Genomic DNA, 24,185 nt, shown 5'->3' with positions numbered 1-24,185 from the left:
ATAATTTCTGAGGCGGTACTTTCCGGAAGATGTTCGGGGAAGGAAAGAGATTGAGTTTTTGGAGCTGGAGCAAGGTAATATGACAGTGCCGGAGTATGCTTCCAAGTTTGTTGTGTTGGTGAAGTACCACACCCACTACAATAATGACGAGGCGAGCGAATTCTCAAAATTTATCAAATTCGAGAATGGCCTCTGCGACGAGATCAAACAAGGCATCAGGTATCAGAGGATTCGTCGGTTTGCTGATTTAGTGGATTGTAGCAGAATTTTTCGAAGACGATAATGTTAAGGTGAAGTCATCTCATTCTCGCGATTTGGTTGACAAGAAAGGTAAGAAGCCTATGGATCGAGGTAATCCATATGGTAGAGGAAATCCTAAAGCTGGTGACTGGAAGAAGCCTAGTGGGGGAGACTATAATGCTTTTGTTAGGTGCTATAATTGTGGTGAAGTTAGATATCGTAGGAATGAGTGCAAGGTGGAACAAAAGAAGTGCTTTAAGTGTGGTAAGGTGGGTCATGTTACTGCTGAGTGTAGAATGAAGACTGTGACTTGCTACAATTGCAGCGAAGAGGGTCATATCAGTCCACAATGCACAAGACCAAAGAAGAACCAATCTGGTGGAAAGGTTTTTTGCTTTGTTTGGGTCAGAGACTACTCCTGAGGATCAACTGATTAAAGGTACGTGTTTCATCCATGGCACACCTTTAATTGCAATTATAGATACTGGTGTGACTCATTCGTTTATTTCCTTGGATTGTGCTAAAAGATTAAATTTAGAAATATATGATATAAATGGAAGTATGGTTATTGACACTCATGCGTTGGGGTCAGTGACTACTTTGTTGCTTGCTTAAATTGTCCAATTGATATTTTTGCTAGAGAGTTCAAAATGGACTTAGTGTGTCTACCGTTGGAACAACCTGATGTTATCCTAGGTATGAACTGGTTTGAATTCAACCGGGTTCATATTAATTGTTTTACGAAGACGGTTATCTTTCCTGAAGCTATCGGTGTTGAGGATTTGGCGATGACTGCTAGACAGGTGAATGAGGCGGTTAAAGACGGGGCTGCCGTGTTCATGATGTTCGCATCAATGGAAGTGAAAGGAAAAGTAGTAAGCAGTGAATTACCGGTTGTGAGAGACTTTCCGGAAGTTTTTCCAGAAGATGTTAGAGAATTGCCACCTGAGAGGGAAATGGAGTTTGCTATTGATCTAATCCTTGGAACTAGTCCTGTGTCGATGGCGCCTTATCGTATGTCGGCATCTGAGTTGGCTGAATTGAAGAGTCAATTAGAAGATTTGCTCGAGAAGGAATTTATTCGTCTTAGTGTTTCTCCGTGGGGTGCGCCGGTGTTGTTGGTAAACCAGTGTTGAAGACAGACGATATTCAGAAGACTGCATTCAGAATATGACACGAACTTCTAGATAAGAGAATTGGTTAAAGGGCAACAAATTCTTTTGTTTAATTCAAGATTGAAACTATTCCCTAGTACATTAAAATCAAGATGGTATGTTCCCTTCAAGCTTCTAAAAATATATCCTCATGGGGCTGTAGACCTTCTTCATGACACAAAAAATCAGGTTTTAAAACTTTGTTGATAAATATATAAACATTTTAAACCACATTTATTTTAAGATGAAATATCTAACAACAAGCATTTTGGTGTGACCAAACGCACCTAATGTTCTGTCACCATCCGATGCATTTACTTCTGTTTTCAATAGTGTTTTTTTCTTCTTCTTTTTATTCAAACGTTTTCTATAATGTGAGCAGAATTCAAGCTCACCTACAATGGTGGCAAATACTAAATCCCATTAATGGTGAATTGACCGACCTATGAGTTAGAAAATGAGTGGTTGACTTTACACCAATAAAAAGGAGCATTGTACTGATAGTTGCATGTCGTGGATGAACATATATCCACCACAATACTTGGTTGGTTCTTTTTTAGTTATGTTTCTTTTATTTTTTAAATATTCAGTCTTTCCTAAAATATAAATACTTATTTGAGTAATTCTTTTTCTCTAAATACTAGTCCTTTTCAAATTATTAGATATATTAATTATTATTTTTAAAATATTATTATTTATAGTTTTTTTTATAGTACTCTTAATGGTTTATGAAATCTTTTTATCTATATTTTTTATTTTAGAAATAAAGAAGTTTCTAACATCCACATTCAAGAAGAAATTTATTCAATATGAAATTTTTTAGATTAGTCGATATATATATATATATATATATATATATATATATATATATATATATATATATATATATATATATATATATATATATATATATATATATATATATATATATATATATATATATATATTTTTGAACTTAAAGTAAAGCGAAACAGTGGAGGTTATGGACTTAGTCAAATGCACTATATGTTAAAAAAGTATTTGATAATTCAGACACATATTTTAAGGAAGCGAATATTCCATTTGATTCTAGTGTCAAACTTTAAAAGAATGATGGAAGAGTTGTGGTTCGATTGGAATAAATATTTGATGCAATGTACCAGATCTTACATAACATTTACAGTTAGTAAAACGAGTAGATTTACTAGCAATCCAAATGGTGAGAATAAGAGGGCCATCACAAATAATTCCGGTTATCGAAAAACAACAATTTTGGCCTCCGTTAGGGTAGGTTTTATGTCATATTAGAGGGATATATTAATACGAGTTAGATATTGAGTGTCAAAGATCATAAATCTATAATTGGGTGAATATTTATACTACTGAGGGTGCAATTTCTTGGAAGAGCAAGAAACAAACGTGTATCACTCTATCGGCCATGGAATCAGAGTTCGTGGATCTCGCTTCCGCTGCTAGAGAAGTTGAATGGTTGTGAGACCCTTTGTTGGAAGTTCCATTGGTTAAAAACAATATTTAGAAGATATTGGCGCACTGCAATAATTAAGCCACTTTGACTAGAGCATGCAACAAAGTGTATAATTATATAAACATTCTTTGTTTTCTTTTTATAATTGGTCTTATCATTACTAGAACAATTGTGTGATTGTTGTAATTATTAACAATAATCAATGATTATGAGTATTTTTCAAAATGACAAGAAAATATAAAAATGAAGTTGTTTTTTGAATTCAGAAATAAGCAATGCTTGAAAAGTGTTGCAGTAGATATTTTATTTTTTTAATTTGGAAATATGCAATGCTTCGTGAAGTGTTGCAGTAGGCAGTTTGTCTTTTTGAATCGGAAATAGGCAACACATTTGAATTGTTGTTGTAGGCAAAAGATTGTAACACTTAGTAAAAAATGTTGCTGAAATGATGTGTTTCATCAAGGGTCGCAACTTTGTGAAACAACACTACTTGACCTATAAATTGACCATTTTGAATTCATAAAAAATATATAACAAAAGACATCTTCTTCACTAGAAATTCTAGATTTCATCTTTGCTATATTCGAATTTTCATTGGTCTTATGTAATTTCGAAATAGACTAAATTATCTTTAATATTCTTGCGTGTTGACTTTAAGACAATTTAAAAATACTTGAAATATTATTAAAAAAGTAATTTTATTTTCGATTCTAGCCTCAATGTAATTACTTTATTATTAATTTTCTAACAATTAATTGATTGATAATATAAAATTATTTTAACTAAACAATATTAACAATGAAATAGAAACCCAATATGTAGACCTCATCACCTCCTCCATTACGGTGCTAGAGCGTGCCGAACCCCATCAACAAAACACTTACCCTAATGTTTTTAAGCACTTTGAATCAAGGGGTTTTGAATACCATACTCCCAAATTTTTTAAAATGATTTTCTCATCTAGTAAAAGAACCTAACACTTTAGTGTGTTTCCCTCCATTAGCGTTGAAGAAAATCTGCGTACACCAGAATATATTAAATGAAATACACGCACCGCAAAAGTAGAAGTAAGGACAGACAAAAATTAATGTGATCCGTCACCTTTGTCCTTGTTACGGAAACACCTCTATAATTTTTATTATATCAAATTAAAGTAAAACAATAATCCAACTCAAACGGTTTATTGTTACAAAGTCAAATAGTCCCACGGATATTCAAAATCAAACCAATCCCATAAAAAAATCGTAAATTAAATCGAAATTGTAAAAAATTGCATTTGATTAGGATTTGTTGGGTCATATTTTAACGAAACCGCATGGTTCGGTTCAGTTTGCGGTTTATATTTTGCAAACCGAACCAAACCGAATCAAAGCGCATTATGTTACAACCTAAATTTTACTTAACTCTCATTTAAACCAAACCTAAACCTATTATACATTAGCCTTATGATTGCGAAAAACTTTCTCAACCTTACGTTTATGATTTCAATTTCAGTCTTCTCAAATCTCTCTTTCACCTTCTCATTTGGAATAGGCGAAATGCGCTTATTTTCAAGTATGAGCCTTATAGTTTTTCTGAGAGCAAGACGGAAATTGTTCACAACTCTTGGGGATGGCTTATGTCCGCCTATAAGTTAGAAGGAAATTGTAATTTTCACATTTGGAATATTCTTCCACTTTCTTGTTTCAAGTAGTAGAAATTTTCCGCCTTGTTTTCGGTTTGGAGTACCCCTTATACTCCTATATTAATGTCATTGCCTATTAAATAAAAAATAAAAAAAATAATCTCTCATCTCTTATGTTCTTTCATTTTTCATCTTTACTAATCTCTCCTCTCTTCTATTTTTTTTGTTTTGTTATAATATTTTTATACTTTTTTATGTTATTATTTTATGTTTATTATTTCACTTTTGTCTAAATTAATTTATCCATATTAAATGAGAAGTTGTTGTCCAAATATGATGAGTTTTGTAGTTATTTGGTAGTATATGAATGATTATATAAAGTTATGTTGTCATTTATATGTGTATGTATGACTCAATAAAATATATGTAAAATATCGAACCAACCGAACCAAATCAAACCACACCAAACCAAATCAAACTAAACCAAACCAAATCAAACCACACGTCTTTTTCCCTTGCGATTCAGATGACATTTAACGTTAAAACCGCCCAAACCGCACCGTGAACACCCCCAGTCCCCACTCAATATTTACAAATTTATTTAGTGAGGGGTTCTTTATATAAATTTTTTAAATCTTAAACATTAATTATATCTGACGATTGATATCGATAATTTTTTGTTTCTCAAGAAAGTTATCAGTTTTCACTAGATACCTGTCATACCCCAATTTTTGACCTAAGATACCACCTCATATCATTTGCATATGCATCATTTGCATCTCTAACAAATTGCATAGCTTGTGTTTGTTACTTGTGCTCAGCAGGGTTTAATCAAGAGATCACTCATCAGTGCAAGAAACAGTCAATTAGGGTTTTGTTCTCCCTTCATTTCAGATGAATCATCTTCATCAACAATCAACATTTGGTCCTCAGAGATTCATTTCAACAAGCTCAAAGACTTTGAATCAACCAGATTAGGGTTTTGACTGAAGATAGCATACTCCTGACCTTTGCTCAGGATTTGACCTAATGACTTGGGACATGACCTCAAGACCCCAAGTGCATCATTTTGACCTAATCCATTAGCTCAAGACATCTCCTACACAAGGATTAATCTCAGATCCTCAGATCAGGGTTTTGAACTATCAGGGACTGAAATCAGGGATCACATTTGGGAAACCCTAAAAATCCCCAGGAAGTCAATCAAAGGTTTCAATCATCTTCAAATAATCCCTATGGCAATATCCAATGAAAATTACATCTCAATTCAAGACCTACAGTCATCAATTTCATCTGGTCGACAATTAGGGTTTTTGACCTAATTCATCTGAACAACTGACTTTTTAATCAGGACAAGATGTCACAACTCAAACTATGATTCAATATCCTCTAATGCCTCAATATGATCCATTCATACCATTCATTTGGTGAGGATAGCCTGTTTCATTTGAAATCTCCAGAAACGCGATTCGTCTGAAAAAGTCAACTGTACAAGAACACCTTTGACTTTTGGGAATTTTGGTCAACCATGACTTTTGAAGTTGAAAATCATCAATATATGATATATGAAGTCATTTGATCAAGAAAAATCAAGAAAATCAATCAAGAATCAAAAAGTCAAAAGTTTGACTTTCCATACTTAGAAAATTTTCTAAGTGTTTTGCATGGTTTTTTCCAAACTTTGGAAGGGAATTTCTCAAAATTTCACCTACAAACTGAAAAAAACTTCCAACATGAAAGTTGTAGATTTTGATCCAATGAACAACTTTGTCACATATAATTTTTTTCCATAAGATCAACCATTTAAGAGATATGGTGCTTCAAAGTTGGCATCTTTGGAAAATTTCACTTAAAACTTCATTTTCTTCAAAGTTCATGGATCTTTTTCACCCATTTCCTTAAAGGTCTTGAAGAAACTTCCAACTAGGGTTTTGAAGTGTGTAACATGAGCTTTCCAAAATGTCCAAGAGCATGAAAAAATATGGAGTGTAGCTATGGTTTTGATTTTTGCAATTAGAAGCCATTATGCATGAAATTACAAGCCATTTTCACTAAGTTCAAATACTATATGGCCTATAATTCAAGTGATGACACACCAAAGCAATGATTGAATGATATTTTTCTGATTTGAGATCAGAATGGAAAGAGATAAGAAGCTTAGAGAAATAACCATGGTTAAGTCACTTTAACCATTTTGCATTAAATGGTAAGATTCCTTTCTATCTCCAAATGCCAAATCATCACTTCTTGAAGCAAGTTGCAAAGCTCTGAGTTCAGACACTTTGGCCTATAAATAGAGGTCATTTCCACTCTTCAATTCACACCAAAACCTCACAATTATAGGTTTTCTCTCTTCTTTCTTGAATTGCAAGTTTCATAGTTTTCAAAGAGGTAGAAAACTCAACCTCTAAACCTTGCAAGTTCTGAGCAAAGTGATGCTTCTCACAAGCCACAAACATCATATGGGATGTGTTTGATCCATCCATACACCCCAAAAACACCTAAAACTCAAAATCACTACCTCACTTCTCAAATATGCATAACCTAAGCTTTGTCATGCCAAAATCAATTCCAGGCCATATCTGTCCAAGTTAACACTTCTAACACCATCCATATACTTCATATGAACTGTCCCAACCATCATCCATGATTTGAAACACCTCCATCATCAAATTCGATTCACTCTCCAAAGCTCTGCAGATCGGGTTCCATAGCTTAGCTCAGATGAATTCAAACTGTTCCAAGCATCCAGACACCTTCCCTAAGGTCCATTGAAGCTGTCCAGATTGAGCAACAACATCTGTAACACCTCCAGGCACGATTTCAATTTCCGGTTGGCCGTTTTTGAAGGTAAGCTCTCTTGAACTTCAAACTCATACATACATGCATCATAAATGAAAAATTGAGTTGCTATCTTGTTTCTGCACTATCACTGATCAATAGCCCTCAATCAATTTCATAATTCATCAATCATACACAATTTTAGAATGAATCATAGGATTAGGGTTCTTCGTGTTCATCAGAGAATCAATGGCCCTAGAGTTAAAATAAATGAAATCAAAGACCACCATCATGTTCCTCATGAAAAACCGAGTGAGATAGACCCTTTGATCGATCAAAACAACACAGATTTGAAGAAATTCAAAAGTCAGTTAGGGTTGTGTTCTTGGCGCCAGATTTGGTTTGGGAAATTCAAATTCTTGATTTAAAATATATTTTATCAAACGCGTATGTTTAACAAGCCACAAGCGTGGCTCAGTTGGTCCAGGTTTTGGCCGGTGAGAGAGAGGGCGTGGGTTCAAGCACTAGTAGGACCAAAACCAATTTTTTGACACTATTTTTCTTTCATTTTTTTAACAAACTTCACCAATTATTTAACTAATCAAATCAACTTATTTTTTCTTCATTTTTTACACACCTTTTATTTAATATACATATTTTAACAATATCAAAAAAATCACAAAAAAGATTTATTTAATATGCTTTTAATTAGGTTTAAAATGATACATTTTTAAGTGTTTTTAAATACTTTAAATATTGTTTTTCATTTAATTTTTAACCTAATCACTTGTAAATTTTTTTTTGTGTGATCAAACCCTAATCATTTAGGTCTTAATTGAGTATTAAAACTTGTTTTAACTTAATTAAGTTGTTTTCTTTCAAATTCAAATCGTTTTAAGACGAGCGATCGCGATTCTATTTTAAAACGATAAACCACTTCTTTTTTTAAATCCTTTTTGATTAATCAATCGATTTTCAAAATGAAGTGGGGCCTCTCGAATATTAGAGAGTGTAAGTCCCATTTCTTTTTTTTCTTTTGTACAGTTTTTTTCAAAACAATAAAACTTCTTCAAAATAAAACCTTTTCAAACAATTTTCAAATCATTTTCAAAACAACAAAACTTCAAATTATTCAAAACTTTTCAAATATACCACGGGCCTCCATGTAGGTATAAGTCCCAAGCCCCTTTCATACCCTTTTCTTTTTCTTTGTACAAAAAAGAAAACTTCTTTCAAAACAAAACTTTCAAACAGTTTTTCAAACAACGCGTCTGTAAATAAACAATCAACCATGTTTTATAAAATAAAACATGGGCCTCCACATAGGTATAAGTCCCATTCCTGTACATGAAATTAGGTATTTCATTGTACACCTTTTGTACATATCTCGTTCAATCTGTTTTTTCTCAACTTTTAATAACAAATCAAAAATGAAGGTTTTTCTTTAAATCTTCCCAAAAAAATACCATGGGCCTCCACATAGGTATAAGTCCCAAGCCCCTTTGTAAATACCTGTTTACATAGCTTTTGAATAAACTCAAAGGGCCTCTCCCCGAGTATGAGTCCCGAGCCCCCGTGTATACAAATGGAGCATGCTTACAGGTATATTTCCTTCATAAACTCCATTATATACACACACTTTGTCATATATATATATGTATAACTGTTCATATTTGTTCATGTACTCGTTCATATTTGTTCGTACTTGTTCATGTTTGTGATTGTGTTATATATATTTATTCAACTTAGTACAACACTAGGTTCCCCATAGCCTCCTATTGGGCTTCGTGCAAAGAATCTCCCTAGTTTAGGTTAGGACATAGAGTATGGTTTCCCGGTGAAATCGCTCTAAGAGCTCAAACCAACTATACCACGCCTCCCCTTGGGCTTTGTACAAACGAGTGACCCTCCCATAGCCTCCTCTTGGGCTTACAATGCAAGGACCCTGGATTGTCCCTCCCATAGCCTCCTCTTGGGCTTACAATGCAAGGACCCTCAGATAGCCTCCTCTTGGGCTTCGTACAAGGACCCACGGGCTTCTTATAAGCATCCCCAATATCCAAATCAAATACCCTAGGAGATTAGACATTTATCATCTCTATGATAGGAGTATCTCTTCTATATCATCACAAACAATCAATCAAATCAAACTTTTTTGCCACAAGGCTGGCTAATCAATCAAACCGTTTTGCCACCGTACTGGCTGATTAATCAAAGTTTTTGTCACAAGGCTGACTTCATTGAAACTTTTGCCACAAGGCTGGCTGATTAATCAAAACTTTTTGTCACAAAGCTGACTTCATTGAAAGTTTTTGCCACAAGGCTGGTTAAACAAACAAAAACATCTTTATCATTCTAAGCGCCATAAGTGGCATGGCCCAGGGCTTATAATGAAAAGATTTTCAAACAAAAACAAACAAATGTATGTGATGATATAGATTAGATACATCGAAAATTTAGATGACATTTGTCTCTTTTCCTTTGCTTCCACTAGCATAAGTGGGAACTACGATTGCTCTGACTTTCTCAACATCCCTTTGAGAATACGTAGGCACAAGGTCGTATCCTTGGCGAGCAAAACTTCTCTCTCAAACCACTCAAACCTTAGCACCCGTAGACCCGAGCTACAGATGCTCTGATTCCCTCTAGGGGATATGTATGCAGAGGATCGCGATGATCTTTGCGAGCATAATCAAACAAACACCTTAGGTCCCACCTATTTCACAAGAACCTCTCAATAACATGGAATGAAAAACAAAGCAAAGAAACCTATAGAGTACTATAGATACGTTGGGTGCTAATACCTTCCCTTCGTATAACCAACCCTCTTACCCAAGATCTCTCCCCCCACTTTTAGGTTATTGCAGCTTTTTTCCTTTTCCTCCTTTGGAAATAATAAAAAGTTTGGTCGGTACAAAAGAAAAATCATTTTTTTGAGCACTCGAGCCCAAAGAAGGCATCAGGTGTCTCATCCAGAAAAAAGACAACGATTTTTCGCCCGCGACAATACCCTCCATATATATATATATATATATATATATATATATATATATATATATATATATATATATATATATATATATATATATACATTTAACCATGTCCTTTAAATAAATTTGTACAAGTATATTTGTAAAAAGTTGAGAGGAGACTATTGCCTCAGAGAATTTCAAGTCTTCATCACTGGTTAAGTTTGATGGACGCAACGACCCCTAAAAGTATGTCGCCTCCATTAACACGCAGATGACAATTACTGAAGTCTCTGATTTTGTAAAATGCAAGTTTCTTTCTAGAACGTTCAGGGACACGACATTAAGGTGGTACATGAGTCTACCACGAATCTCCGTCACTAGCTACCAGAACCTAGTGAAGAAATTTATCCATCAATTTAGGGCAAGTAGGTACAAAAAGATGTCTAACATCAGTCTGTCCAATATTCGACATGGCACTTCTAAATCTTTTGAAGGTAGAGAAAAGCACAAGAAAGAGGAGTTTGAATTGGGTTTTAAAAACTTTGCCCTTTTAGAAAAATATTCGTTTAAGATAAACATTAGCGAATGCAAAAAGAGAAAGATAACACATTCATTTATCCAAGTTCCCCTTAGAAAAGGTTAGTCCTGTCCAGCTGCCAAGGTGATTTTACCTTAGAAAAGGACTTAATCCATTAATCATAGAAATGATTACAATTGAATAGGCCAACCGCCGGTGACTAACAATCAAACATTGATCAATTTTGCTAGTGATCCCTTAAGAATTCTGACCCAACTGGTCCCCTAAGAGATATAACGATCAATGACTCATTTAAGAATTATGTCCTAACTGGTCCCTTAAAGAAAGATTTCCCATGATGACAAACTGTCACCGTCTTCTTGAGTATACAGACTAAGAGTCTGTTTGGTAAGGCCATAAAAAGAGCTTTTAGCTGTTAGCTTTTCAACTCATATAAATAAAAAAGCTCTGTTTGGTAATTGTTTTAGCTTTTAGCTTTTAGCTTTTTTACTAGTCTTTTTCTTCTTTTTGAAAAGCTATTTGAAGTAGCTTTTGAGCTTGTAGCTTTTAGCTTGTGACTTTTTCTTCCATTTATACCCTTATTATTTTAACAAAAATCTATTTTTACCCTTCGATATATATTATGATTCAATGTTTAATATTTTTTTTAATCTTTAATGTTTTTACTAACATCTAAAGTATACAATAAATTTTGAAATAGTGTCGATAATTCTCAAGTTAGTGAAACCTAATCGAAGAATCAATGAGATTAACCGAGACGAAGAAAATTAAAATTTTTGTTATATTTTTATAGTATAATATTAAATAATAGACTTAATTTTATCATTAATTTTGATTAATTTAACTGAATTCAAATTTCATGTTTTTCGTTAAATTTATTTATATAATTTATATACAAATTTAAAATATTTTAATGTTTCTTAAATTTTTCACATATATTAAAATTGCTTTGTAAGTTTGTATTAATATATTTATTTTTATCAAATATAAATTAATTTAATAACATAATAATATAACATGATAAGATAAATAAATCACAAATTTCTTAATAAGAATGTCCTTTTGTGTCATTTTGTATTTATCAGCTAGTGTAACAGCTAATTTACCAAACACTCAAATTAACTTATCAGCTATTAGTCACCAGCTACCAGCTATCAGTCACCAGCTACCAGCTATCAGTCACCAGCTACCAGCTAGTTTTACCAAACAGAGATTAAGACTAGTCACTTAAGGAACAATCAATAGAAATTGATTATCAGATGTGTTTACAAGATTGCTTATTAAAAGCATATTACACAAAAGATTTAAGTACAAACAACAGAAAAGTGTTGAGCAAGATATGAGAAACAACTCCTTACTGTTTACAAGATTCTACAAAGATGTTTAAGATTCATTGTTTACTTGCATCTTGTAGTAATCTTCTTCTCTTCTTTCTTTGTCCCCTTCAGCTCCAGCTTCATAATGTTGCGACAGCTTTTGCTTTGCTTTGATTGAGCTTCGTCTTTTTCGCATTTGTAGTAGCATTGTAGCTTTAGCGTTTACGATGAACAACATCTTTATCTTTTGTATTTTAAAACTAGAAGTATCTTTGCCTTTTGCTATTGCATTGGCAACCCGTGACATAGGCTATTGTCATTTAGCAGCTTCGGCTATCTGGCTTACAACAGTTTTTGGCTGTTCACCTTTCAACAGCTTTTCTTCTGAAGTCTTGATCTTCATTTATAGTCTTCAGAGAAAGAGATGTTGTGAGGATAAAAGAGTATTTTCTAAAAGCTAACAGTTACTTTCCAACGAATAGCAGTGTAGATGTTGGAAATTGGAACATGTTACTTCCCTAGCCTGTAGCTTGTAACTTTGATGTGATGGCGTGGAAGACAGCTTTTGAATAGTACGAACGTCTTAATATTTGTGATTTGTTTAGCAGACTGTTATACTGAATCTTCTAAATAAAGTTTCTTGATGCTTGTCTTCAAATAATGTACTTCTAATTCTAAAGTAGTAAGCTTGGAAGAAATAATGACAGCAACCTTTCTGAAGTACGACGCAAGACTTCCTATATCATATTTGTATCTGAAGAGATAACTGATTTGAGGTGAGAACACACAAATAATACAAGTTGTAGTGTCAAAGCCTTTCACAAAAGAATAATGTCTTCAGATAGTAGTGCAACAACATATGTGAGGAACACGTCTTGATATATGAATAGAGTAAAAAAAAGCCGTATTTATGATATGTATCAGCTAATCTGGACTATGTCTTCAGAATATTGAGCAACAGCTCTTTTGACGAATATATCTTAACACATGATCTTATAAGCAATCATCTTGTATCTGATGTAGACTTTGTTTTCTGATCTGAAGCAACAACTTCTTGTAGACCTATTTCATTTTGAGACACAAGAGATTTCTGAAGTAGCAACTTGTTATGAAGTACACATGAGATCTCATTCTAATTAACACTTAACGTTCTATAGAACTACTGATGTCTCTTCAGACGTAGAAGCGACTAGTCTTTCTAATGACAACATTTCTGATGATTCTTTAGACAATAGTCCTTAATCATACAGAGCTTTTGATCTGCACACTTATGAAAATGTTAGAAATAAATTTTTTTACATATAAAATATATGTGTTGTTATCATCAAAACTTAGAGATAAAATATAGAACCAAATCTTGTTCTAACATCTTTGAGGGAGTATCTAACCCGTTTTAATGAGGTGACGATCAAGGTCATCCACCCTAACTAGGAGATGTTCGTAGGAGCATTCCAAAATGGACTAATGTCTAAATATTTTCATGAATCTCTCTCCTAGAGGCCCGCGACTTCCTTGGCAGAGGTAGTGACACGTCCATAGTGCTACAAAAAACGAGAGTAAAGAAACGCCAAAAAAAGGCCATATATGTTAAGAACAAGGCCATTTGCAACCTTGAAAACTCACAATAGTCGTGCAATAATCATTATACCTCGACTGTTAGAGACAATGTGGCTTTCAAACGGAGCGAGAAACCTAAAAAGAGCTTCACACTCTTGAACACTATTTGTGAGAAGATATGGCATGAGGTCCTCCATAGGCATGATATTTCTCTTCTAACGGCCCCCCAAGTCAAACACACAACTACAAAATGCAGAAACAACAACGCCCAAGTCACCACGGTTCTTCCAAACACCGTGGTGACATCTCAACTACCAGGCTCTAACATTTTCTTTAATTTATAAATTAAAAATTATTAGGATATAATAACGGTTGTTAGGCTCACCGTGGTGATAAAATAAAGCTTTTATCGGATCGAACCTCAGCTTCCTAAAATATTTTATTTCTTTAACATTAAGGCGCGCCTTTTCTTTTTTATTTAGTTTTAAAAAAAAATAAAAGGGTATCACTGCGGTTTTTTTGTACAACTGTGTGACATATATATATATATATATATATATATATATATATATATATATATATATATATATATATATATACATACAGCGGTGGAGCCAGGAATTTTAGGTAGCCTGGGCAAAAATTTTAACCGCGAGTTACATGTGACATAATATATAAATAGTCATAAAATGTGTTACATAAGAGAGATGAAACCTAACCTGTAAATAGTGTGCTAAATAAAATTAGGAGGTAAATGCCCTCTCCGAGACCTCTTTGCGGTGAATGTTCGTATAATATCAACATCTTTAAGTGACTTGAATATCTCCCGTTCGGTGTAACATATCATCAAGTCATTGAATCACACATCGTTGATCTTGTTGCGCAAATTAGACTTGATAATCTTCATTTCTAAAAAAGCTCTTTCGACGGATGTTGTCAACACCGGCAATATCAAAGCCAACTCAATGAGTTTGTAGACCAATGGAAATACCAAATGTTTCTTAGTTTGAACCATCTTCATAGCCAAACTTTGAACATCTTCACAAGAAGTAAATGAAGCATGCCTTTTCACTTGATGTACATAAGTCTCAAGTTGCTCCCTTATTGTTCCACGATCATCATTAGAAAAGTCTGCATGATAAATATCAGCAAGACGAACAAGCTTATCAACATGAAACTTGGAAAAAGAGTTCTTCGGGTCAAGACATGAGAAGTAATCTAGCACAATGTTACTTCCTTCACTAAACCGGTGATCCATCTCCACACATATTTTGTCAATAGCAACATAAAAAATCTCTGCACAGTAATGGTGAAGATTAGTGACAGTCCTCCCTTCTCTTCTTGAACGACCCCGAACCGGTATTTCTTCATCCATATTTGGCACCAGAATACTTTAAGCAGCACAAAATTCTTGGACATCAATAAATAAATCATCCCAACCATTCTCTCTCAATGTAGCCAATTGAGCTTTAACATCATCAACTAATTCCATAGCAAGCACAATATTAATATCTTTTGTTTGCAAAATTTTTGAAAGTTCATTTGTGATACCAAACAACTTTAACATAAACTTCAAAATGAAAGCAAATTTAAAGCTCTCAATTTTTTTCTATCAAACCTGCTGCTTGAGATGGTCCACGTCCATCTTCATCAACAATACTAAGCACCTCTAACACGGAGGACCACATCTCATCCAAACGAATCAAGGTAGTATAATGTGAACCCCATCTAGTATCCCCGGATCTAGCGAGACTAGATGATTGGTGCAAGCCCTTTCTTTGAGATATCTCACCACTCTTAAGCCTATTCAAAATATATTAGTGTTGTGCCTCTGTCAAAGCATCCCTTCTCTTGCAAGATGCACTTGTTGTGGTTACAATCAAGGAGATATACTCAAAGAAATCATGAATAGATGAGAAACTACTAGCAACAGACACAACCACCAATTGCAAACAGTGAGCATAGCAATGGACATAGAAAGCATAAGGGTTTTCATCTAGAATCTTTCTTTGCAAACCATTAAATTCACCTCTCATATTTGAAGCCCCATCATATCCCTGCCCTCGTATCCTTGAAATAGATAATGTGTGACGATCAAGAATACCATAAAGAGCATCCTTTAGTGCCTCAGATGTAGTATATTTGACATGATGTAGAGCAATAAATCGTTCCACAACTTGTCCTTTGTCGTTCAAGAACATAGCAATATAAATAAAAAGTTAAATGTATTCAACAATGTTATATGGAGGCATGGAGAATAATATGTAATAGGAATTGGAAAATACAACTACTAACCTCAACATCACCGCCATTTGCTCTTTGACAGATATATCACGCGACTCATCAATAAGCACAGAGAATTGTCTTTCACCAAGCTCTTCCATAATGACCTTGGTAACTTCATGTGCACAACACATTGCAAGCTCCTTTTGAATGTCACCAGAAGTCATTGTGCAATTTTTTGGACCACGGTCAAAAGCATCTCTCACTTTTTCATCATTAGATTTTACCCATTCCACCATCTCTCTAAAATTGCCCTTGTTTAGAGAAGTAGAGCTTTCATCATGGCCACGGAAAGCAATGCCTTTTGCTATGAGATATCTAGTACAATCTAAAGAACAAGTCAAACAGATCTTATACAATTCTTCTAATTCCCTAGTTGCTCTAGCAAAGATACTTGTCACACTTTGTCTTTGATTATTATAATCGTCATAGTGCTTCATACATGAGTTGTGCTTACTATTATGACTACCAATATGATCTTTGAAGCCTTTAGATGCATGCTTCAAATCTTTAAATCCGTCTTTGTTAAAGACTTCATAACCAAAGTGTTCGGCCCTCCCGGGCGGCTTAAAGAGAAAGCAATAAAAACAATAAGCTGCATCCTTCGACTCACTATATTCAATCCATGTATAATTCTTATACCATGCTTTACAAAATGCTCTTGAAGACTTCCCAAATTGAGTACGAGGAAATATTGCTAAATCTGGTTGCGTTGGACCCTTCAATATATATGCCCTCCTCACTTGGTCTTGAATATCCGTAGCATACTCATGAATTTGTTTCCTACATCCTGGATCACGTACAATCTCATTTGGATTAAATTCATTGGCCATATTAGGCGGTGTTTCTTCTACTTCGGCTTCCGATTGCACAACATTAACATTCTCAATACTTGTTCTAGGAACCAAAAACTTTCTCATCTCTGAAATTTAAGTATCTAGAAAAATAAACTATGAAGTTAAATTAAAAGTAAAATGGTCCGATTTAGGTAAGTAAGGGAGAGCCTTTAACTCTAAAGCCCACAACTAAATCTAACTAATTTAAATAATAATAAAAATATAACATAAATAAATAAAATAAATAAATTAATAAATTAAACTAATTGTTAGATTAAACCAATTAATAACTAAACCTAATTCATACATGTTTATACCAATTTAAAAAAATAGAGAAAAAAACAAAAAGAAAAAGAATTAGACAAAACAACCACACACTACGTACCTACGCCTAATTCTCTTTATAGTTTCAATTATTAACTTTTTTTATTAAAAAAATTGCAAAACAATAACACAACACTACACACTTTGTCGGTAAATTAACTCAACACAGAACCACACACTTCCTAGACACATTACACATACACTACCTAGTACCTACACTTGTCCTACTTCTCTTCTCTACCAGACTACCACCACACAACACAACACAACTTTCATAGTTTCATGTTTCAATTTTATTTATTATCTTTTTGCCTTTTCATTTACTGTGACAACAACAACTAAACACAACACAAACACAAACACAAACACAAGCAGTCAAGCATGGAAGTGGAAATTGGTAAAATAAAAGAAGAATATAGGGGAGATTATCACCTTACGGTCACGACGGAGAGATGAGCGGCATAGTTTTAATTTTTTCAAAACCTTTTTACCCGTAGTTTTGTAAGAAGGTTAAAGGTTTTGTTTTAAGGAATTTTTTTTTAATTTCAGTTTTGATTCATTAATAATTAATTGGGTGGGCCTGGACCATTGATTATTTATTTGTTTTAATTTTTACACCCTGTTTTGACTAATTTTGCCCCTGATTTCGTCTAAAACTCTAATATTAAATTAGGCGGAATACAAAGAAACCCGCCCGGGCTAGCTAGGCACTAGAACCGCCAATATATATATATATATATATATATATATATATATATATATATATATATATATATATATATATATATATATATATATATATATATATATATATATATATATATCTCATATGAGAATGTCTTCTTTAAATGAGAATGTGAGAATGAATCGGAATCATTAGATTTTAAAATAAATGATGGAGATTATGTGTGAATCTTTTTTTATCTTTCCTCCATTAATAAAATAAAAGATGTAGGAGAGAGAAAAAAAGATTCACACATAATCTCCACCATTTATTTTAAAATCTAATGGTTCAGATTCATTTTCACATTCTCATATAAAAAAGGCATTCTCATATGATATGCCCTCATATATATATATATATATATATATATATATATATCACCACGGTTAGTAATGAAAATCGTTGTCAAAATTGTACCTACATATAAGGGTGTTCAAAATTGAACCGACCCAATAGATATTCGCAAAACCAAGCCAAACCGCAAAAATCACATTTGGTTCGGATGTGTCTGGGTCATTTTCTAGCAGAACCGCGCAGTTCATTTCGGTTTACTGTTTGTATTTTACAAACCGAACCAAACCAAGCCAAACCGCATTATATATATATATATATATATATATATATATATATATATATATATATATATATATATATATATATATATATATATATGTGTGTGTGTGTGTATATAGACACACACATATATGTGTGTGTATATATATATATATATATATATATATATATATATATATATATATATATATATATATATATATATATATATATATATATATATATATATATATATATATATATATATATATATATATCTTTAATTTTCTAGACAAATCAACTAGTATTATGTATATATTTTATCATATTCTTTGTATGATATTTATTTTAATTTATATATCATTGAAAAACAAAATATTAGTTTTTTATAAATACTATTTAATAAAAAATATTTTATCGTATTCTTTGTATAATATTTATTTACAAATGCAATTTCATGTATATCATTCTTTAGACCTAAGATAAAATTGTAAGAACATTTTTATGTATTAAATTATAAACTTATTTTGACAGTTATAAATATTTTTAGGGTTAAATATGTTTTTAGTCCTTCTAAATATAGCGCTTTTCAACTTTAATCCCTCTAAATATTTTCTTCAAATAATGGTCCTCCTAAAAATTTTAATTTTAGCTTTTTGTCCCTCATGGCAAAATCGTAGCTAAAATAGCCTCTAATTTCGTTGCAAAATAAAAACCGTCGCTAAATTGTAAAAACCGTCGCTAAATTGCTCGAGAGACTAAAAGTTAAAATTAAAATTTTTAGGAGGACCATTCTTTGAAAAAAATATTTCGAGGGACTAAAGTTGAAAACCGCTATATTTAGAGGGACCAAATACTTATTTAACTCATTTTTTTATGGTAATGTATGAACGATTAAACACAATTATATTTTCCTCTATATGTGTATGTATGGCTTAGTAAATTTTTGTAAAAAACCGAAACAACTGAACCAACCAAAACCGCATTAGTTTGGTTTGGTTCGATTCAATATTTTCCGAAAGTCAATCAAACCAAACTGAACCGCACTTTTTTCTCTCGCGGTTCAAATGATTTTTAGAGTCAAAACTGTCTAAACCACACCCAGAACACCCCTACCTATATAATCGAATAAACTCTCGCTTCTTGGCAGTATTTATGTAACCTTCACAACAAAAACCTAGCACCCATTTTTTCTCTTCTTCTTCGTCATTATCTTTCCTATTCTTCAAAGTAGTCGTTAATCTTGTTCTTCATCATTAGCTTTCCTATTCTATATGAGTGTTTTTCAGATAAGTGATAACAATTTATCTTATTCTTCATACATGAAGGTATTCTTTTTCATTCTTATTCTCTCGTTTTCGTGTATGTTGTTGTTATATTTCACATGATTTTCAAAATATTTATTCTCTTCTTCATCGTTATTAGCTTTGCTGTTGTTGATAAATGTTTGTTTTCATGATTTTTTAGATTCGTCTTCAGCACCTTAACAAAGCGCATGCGTGGCTATCGTACATATAGTTTGCGTAGCTATGAAAAAAAAAGAAGCATGAAGTTGTTGAGGAAACTTCATCTACCTTATAGTTGTGTTGCGCTTTTTCCAATAAACTACAACGGTCCCAAGACCGTGATTGTAAGTAACACATTTACGACAACACTCTACATAACAACACATGGACCTGCGTGATTATATGTATTTTCCAACCATTGTTAAATGGGTTTTCCATTTTTCGTAGTAGTTACATCATGTGGCCTGAACCCTGCAGGTAGTGCACGTTTCTCAACGTAAAAGGCCACCAAACTGAAGACTGCTACCAATTGAAGAAGGAGAAAGAGAGCCTCATCCAAGAGGTCCACTTGAAGAAATATGTCATAGGCAACTCCAACCAGATGCTAGGTGGATCCAATTCTGAAGAGAAAGATACCTCAGGATACTCTAGTTCCAAGAAGGGCAAGGAACCAAGTAAGTGAGGTGAGGACATGTTTATGCATCACACCCTTAACACATATCAAGGGGTTCGCTAAAGGCAGGGAGACTAGCTTCATCTGCAGAAGGTATGCACGCCAAGTTGTGGCTGTAGAAGGCTCACCCTTCAACCTAGTTTCGACCAAGAAGAGTATGATATCACTTTCTCTAAGAGAGACGCCTCAGGCATCCATCTTTATAACAATGACCCCATGGTCATAAAGCGGACGATGCGATGATTAGGAGATTAAAAAGGTTTTGTTTGATCACGGAAGCTCCACATACATCCTTTACTGGGAGGCTTTTGAAAGGCTTTTCCTGGACCTTGATGACCTCAAAGCTTTCCAAGGCTCATTTGTGAGATTCACAGGCGAGTAAGTGAAGGTAAAGGGCTACATCACCCAAGAGACCGTGTTTGGGGTTGAGAAGAGGAAAATAATGGTCAATATAACAAATCTTGTTATAGACGCACCTTTTTCATATAACTTGATCATAGGATGACTTGCTTTTAACTAGATGGGAGCCTCCCTATCCACACTGTTTATATGTGTGAAGTACCCTATGTCCAATGGGCAGTGTTTTAAAAACCGGACCGAACCGGCCGGTCGGACCGGTCGAACCGGGAACCGGCCAGGTAACCGGTCTGGTTCAATAGCTGGATCGGAAATGTTATTGAACCGGTGTGAACCGGTCAAAACAGGTTTAAACCGTTAAAATCGGGAAAACCGACGATTTTTGTGAACCGGCGGTTTGGATGCATTTTTAATTTTTTTAATTTTAAAAAATTAAAAAAACATCGTTTTGATTATTTTAATTAAAAATTAAAATAAAAAATTAAATAAATAAAATAAAATAAATAATAAAAAATTATTGCAGATGCGGTTGATTTTGTTACCGATGATTTTGATATTGAAGAAGGAGATCCCAATACTGAAACAATTTTTCTTTTATTGAAATTAAATTTAGTAGATATGAAATTATTTTATTATAAATTATTCAATTAAATTATGTTGCGATTAAACTTTTGTTTGCAATTATATTTTATAATTATGTACTATTTTATTGTGTGTGATACCTATGTGTAAAATTTGAATTTAAATTATGAACTTGTGAATTTTTCTCTAATATGATATTTTCAAAAAATTTAAGTGTCACTTATATTTTGTAGAGATTGAATCATCCGGTTTGACAAATTTTATACCTATATAATTTTGTTATAACGACCGATCTATTCAACCGAGTTATCCGGTTTAACCCGGTTTAGTCACGCGGTTCGACCAGTGACCCAATGGTTTGACCAATAAACCAGTGACCCAGTACCCTCACCGGTTTGATGTCCAGTCCAGTTTTTAAAACACTGCCAATGGGTGAGTTAGGGTTATCTAACGGGACAACAAGACTACTAAGAGATGTATTTGGATAGTTTAAAGTTGAAGAAGGTCACCAAGACCATAGTCAATGTCCAACAAACAGGGGCACATGAAGGGAAAGTTGTAGACTTGAAGCAGGAAACATAACCATAAAAGATAGCTCTCGACGCTGAATATTTGGCCACATTCCGAGGAACATGAAAGTGGCAAACGAAGAGGCCATTAATTTATTTAGGCGTTATTGTTGGTGTAAGCCCTAGAGGCCAATAATTTTGGTACTCGTACCAAATTATTTATTAATAATTAAAAGACATTTCTTTATTATGTTTGTTTTTCTAAAATAATAAAGTCCCTAGGATATCTAGTCCGTTTAATGAAATGTTAAGTGCGACTTAATCATGATACCTCATTAAACATAAGAACACTATTCTTAAATTATCCGTAGTCAAGCTTTATTGTGAAGTGGAATAACATTAAAGTATTGAGACTATTATGAAAATAGACTGATGATCACATCTCATGGATCATGGATAAGGAGTTATCAAGTCTTGACATAGATATGAATATTAGGAGTAATATTTATACTGAATTGACCCGCTATGAGAACACTACATAGAATGCTATGCAAAGTGTCATAATTTATTCTCATGGTAATAGTGGTGTATACCACCCTTCAATCTGAAACAACTATGGACCCTAGATGTAGAGTCGAGTATTTTATTGTTGATCAAACGTTGTCCGTAACAGGATGACCTAAAAGACACTTGATGGGTACTTCACATAGCATGCTAAGGGACATGAGTGACCTAGTTGGAATTTGTCCATTCTGCGTAACAAGATAAATGTCTAAGGACCCGAAATTGAACTGGACAAAGGTGACACGGTCTATGCCTTGTGTTCAATATAGACATAAGGGCAAAAGGGTAATTGTATACATAAACATTATCACGAAAAAGGTTTTGTCATATCACATGACATTTTCGTGACTTGGGTAGCAGTGATGTGTTACTAGATACTGTTCACTGTTTATTATATTAAATATGTGATTTAATATAATAGCCAACGTCGCGAGAACCTATAGGTTCGCACACATAAAGACATATTGATGAGAGATATAATAAATAAGGAACACTGTAAGGTACAATGTACTTGAGAGAATTATGGAACACCGTAAGGTACAACGCACTTAAGTGAAATATGGAACATCATAATAATAGTTATTATTATTATTATTATTATTATTATTATTATTACTATTATTATTATTATTATTATTATTATTATTATTATTATTATTATTATTATCATTTTATAATAGTTATAAAATGAAATAACAATAATAATAGTTATTATAATAATAATAATATTATTATTATTGTTATTATTATTATTATTGTTATTACTATTATTATTATTATTATTATTATTATTATTATTATTATTATTATTATTATTATTATTATTATTATTATTATTATTATTATTATTATTATGTGTTGCATTTAGGTTGAACTTTTTAGCTTGCATTCCACATAAGTGGTTCCATAATACGACTCTTTTGAATAAGCTTTGTTGTTTGATGAAATTAGGTTTGTGAAATCCTGATTGTATTTCTCTCTCATTCTTTCTCACTCAAAGTCTTCATTCATAACCGTTAGCACTGAGAAGGAAGGTTGTCTGTTCGTGTGAAGTGAGTAGAGGCGTTATTCTTCATCAACACTCGTGATCAATCCTCCGGTATTTTGCATCAAATAATCTCCACAAGAGATAACTGTTTCTATCACAAATCATACTCATTCGTAAGAATCAACTAAAGAAAAATTTTTGTTTTCCGCTGCGTATCGTATCACTATTTTTCTTAAGTTATGCCATGTTTTGTATAGTTTGAACTTATCGTTTAGATTGGTTAAAGCGGGGGTAATATCATCTTTAAAAATATCTGCCTTAAAATAAAGTCTTTAACATAGTCAGATTCAATCTGTCTAATTTTAAGTATTTATCTAGGTTAACATATTTGGCAGAAGATAAGAAGATAAAGTGGATTTAGTATTAGATGTGCGATGATACTAGTTAGTACTAATGTGCTAATGCACTCTATGTACTAATGCACTATATCTTATGCAACTCTTATTTACTTTCCTACCAACTATATTAAAAATATTTGAAATGAGAACATAAGTATTATTAAGAATATGACCTACATTACCTGGAAAATCATTGTCACTAGTTGGGGTATGTCCCTTACAACGCCAAATGCAATAGGATCATTCATGGCATGCAACGTACTGTTTTCTCATTCAGATTACTACCAGCTCTTTTCCAAGACCAGACCAAATAACTCAAATATCTTTCTGGACTTTAATGTTTCCCACTACGGATGTTTCCTTGAGAGAAGAAATTTTCCCCAACATAACAAAATGAGATTACTGAAAGGACAATAATATTTCAACAGTTATTAAAACGTTCCTAATTTCTTTTTGCTTTGA

The 24,185-nt window shown here is 33.0% G+C and overlaps 2 protein-coding genes across 2 annotated transcripts; both read right to left on the bottom strand.

Moving 5' to 3' along the window:
- Nucleotides 1–13,328: 13,328 nt before the first annotated feature.
- Nucleotides 13,329–15,022, bottom strand: LOC131604979 (uncharacterized). The gene is made up of 2 exons (XM_058877389.1): nucleotides 14,541–15,022; nucleotides 13,329–13,350 (listed from the first exon to the last, which is right to left on the bottom strand). The coding sequence occupies exons 1-2, from the start codon at nucleotides 15,020–15,022 to the stop codon at nucleotides 13,329–13,331; spliced, it is 504 nt and encodes a 167-aa protein (XP_058733372.1).
- An 844-nt stretch (nucleotides 15,023–15,866) lies between these two features.
- Nucleotides 15,867–16,850, bottom strand: LOC131604978 (uncharacterized). The gene has a single exon (XM_058877387.1). It carries the CDS (start codon nucleotides 16,848–16,850, stop codon nucleotides 15,867–15,869), a length of 984 nt encoding a protein of 327 aa, XP_058733370.1.
- Between the last annotated feature and the right edge of the window lie 7,335 nt (nucleotides 16,851–24,185).

The sequence above is a fragment of the Vicia villosa genome, linkage group LG5, assembly GCF_029867415.1.
Source record: "Vicia villosa cultivar HV-30 ecotype Madison, WI linkage group LG5, Vvil1.0, whole genome shotgun sequence".
In the NCBI taxonomy this organism is placed as follows: Eukaryota; Viridiplantae; Streptophyta; class Magnoliopsida; order Fabales; family Fabaceae; genus Vicia; species Vicia villosa.
Note: the sequence above shows the minus strand (reverse complement) of the source record. Positions and strands in the feature narration are given on the sequence as shown.

What these genes read in the sequence shown, in the direction of transcription:
- LOC131604979 (XM_058877389.1), bottom strand. Translation starts at nt 15,022, where the DNA reads ATGGATGAAGAAATACCGGTTCGGGGTCGTTCAAGAAGAGAAGGGAGG. An exon ending in TTAGAAATGAAGATTATCAA is followed by an intron (nt 13,351 to 14,540) that starts GTCTAATTTGCG and finishes ATAAGTGTGCAG; the next exon opens with ATCAAAAGCTCTGTATGATT.
- LOC131604978 (XM_058877387.1), bottom strand. Translation starts at nt 16,850, where the DNA reads ATGAGAAAGTTTTTGGTTCCTAGAACAAGTATTGAGAATGTTAATGTT.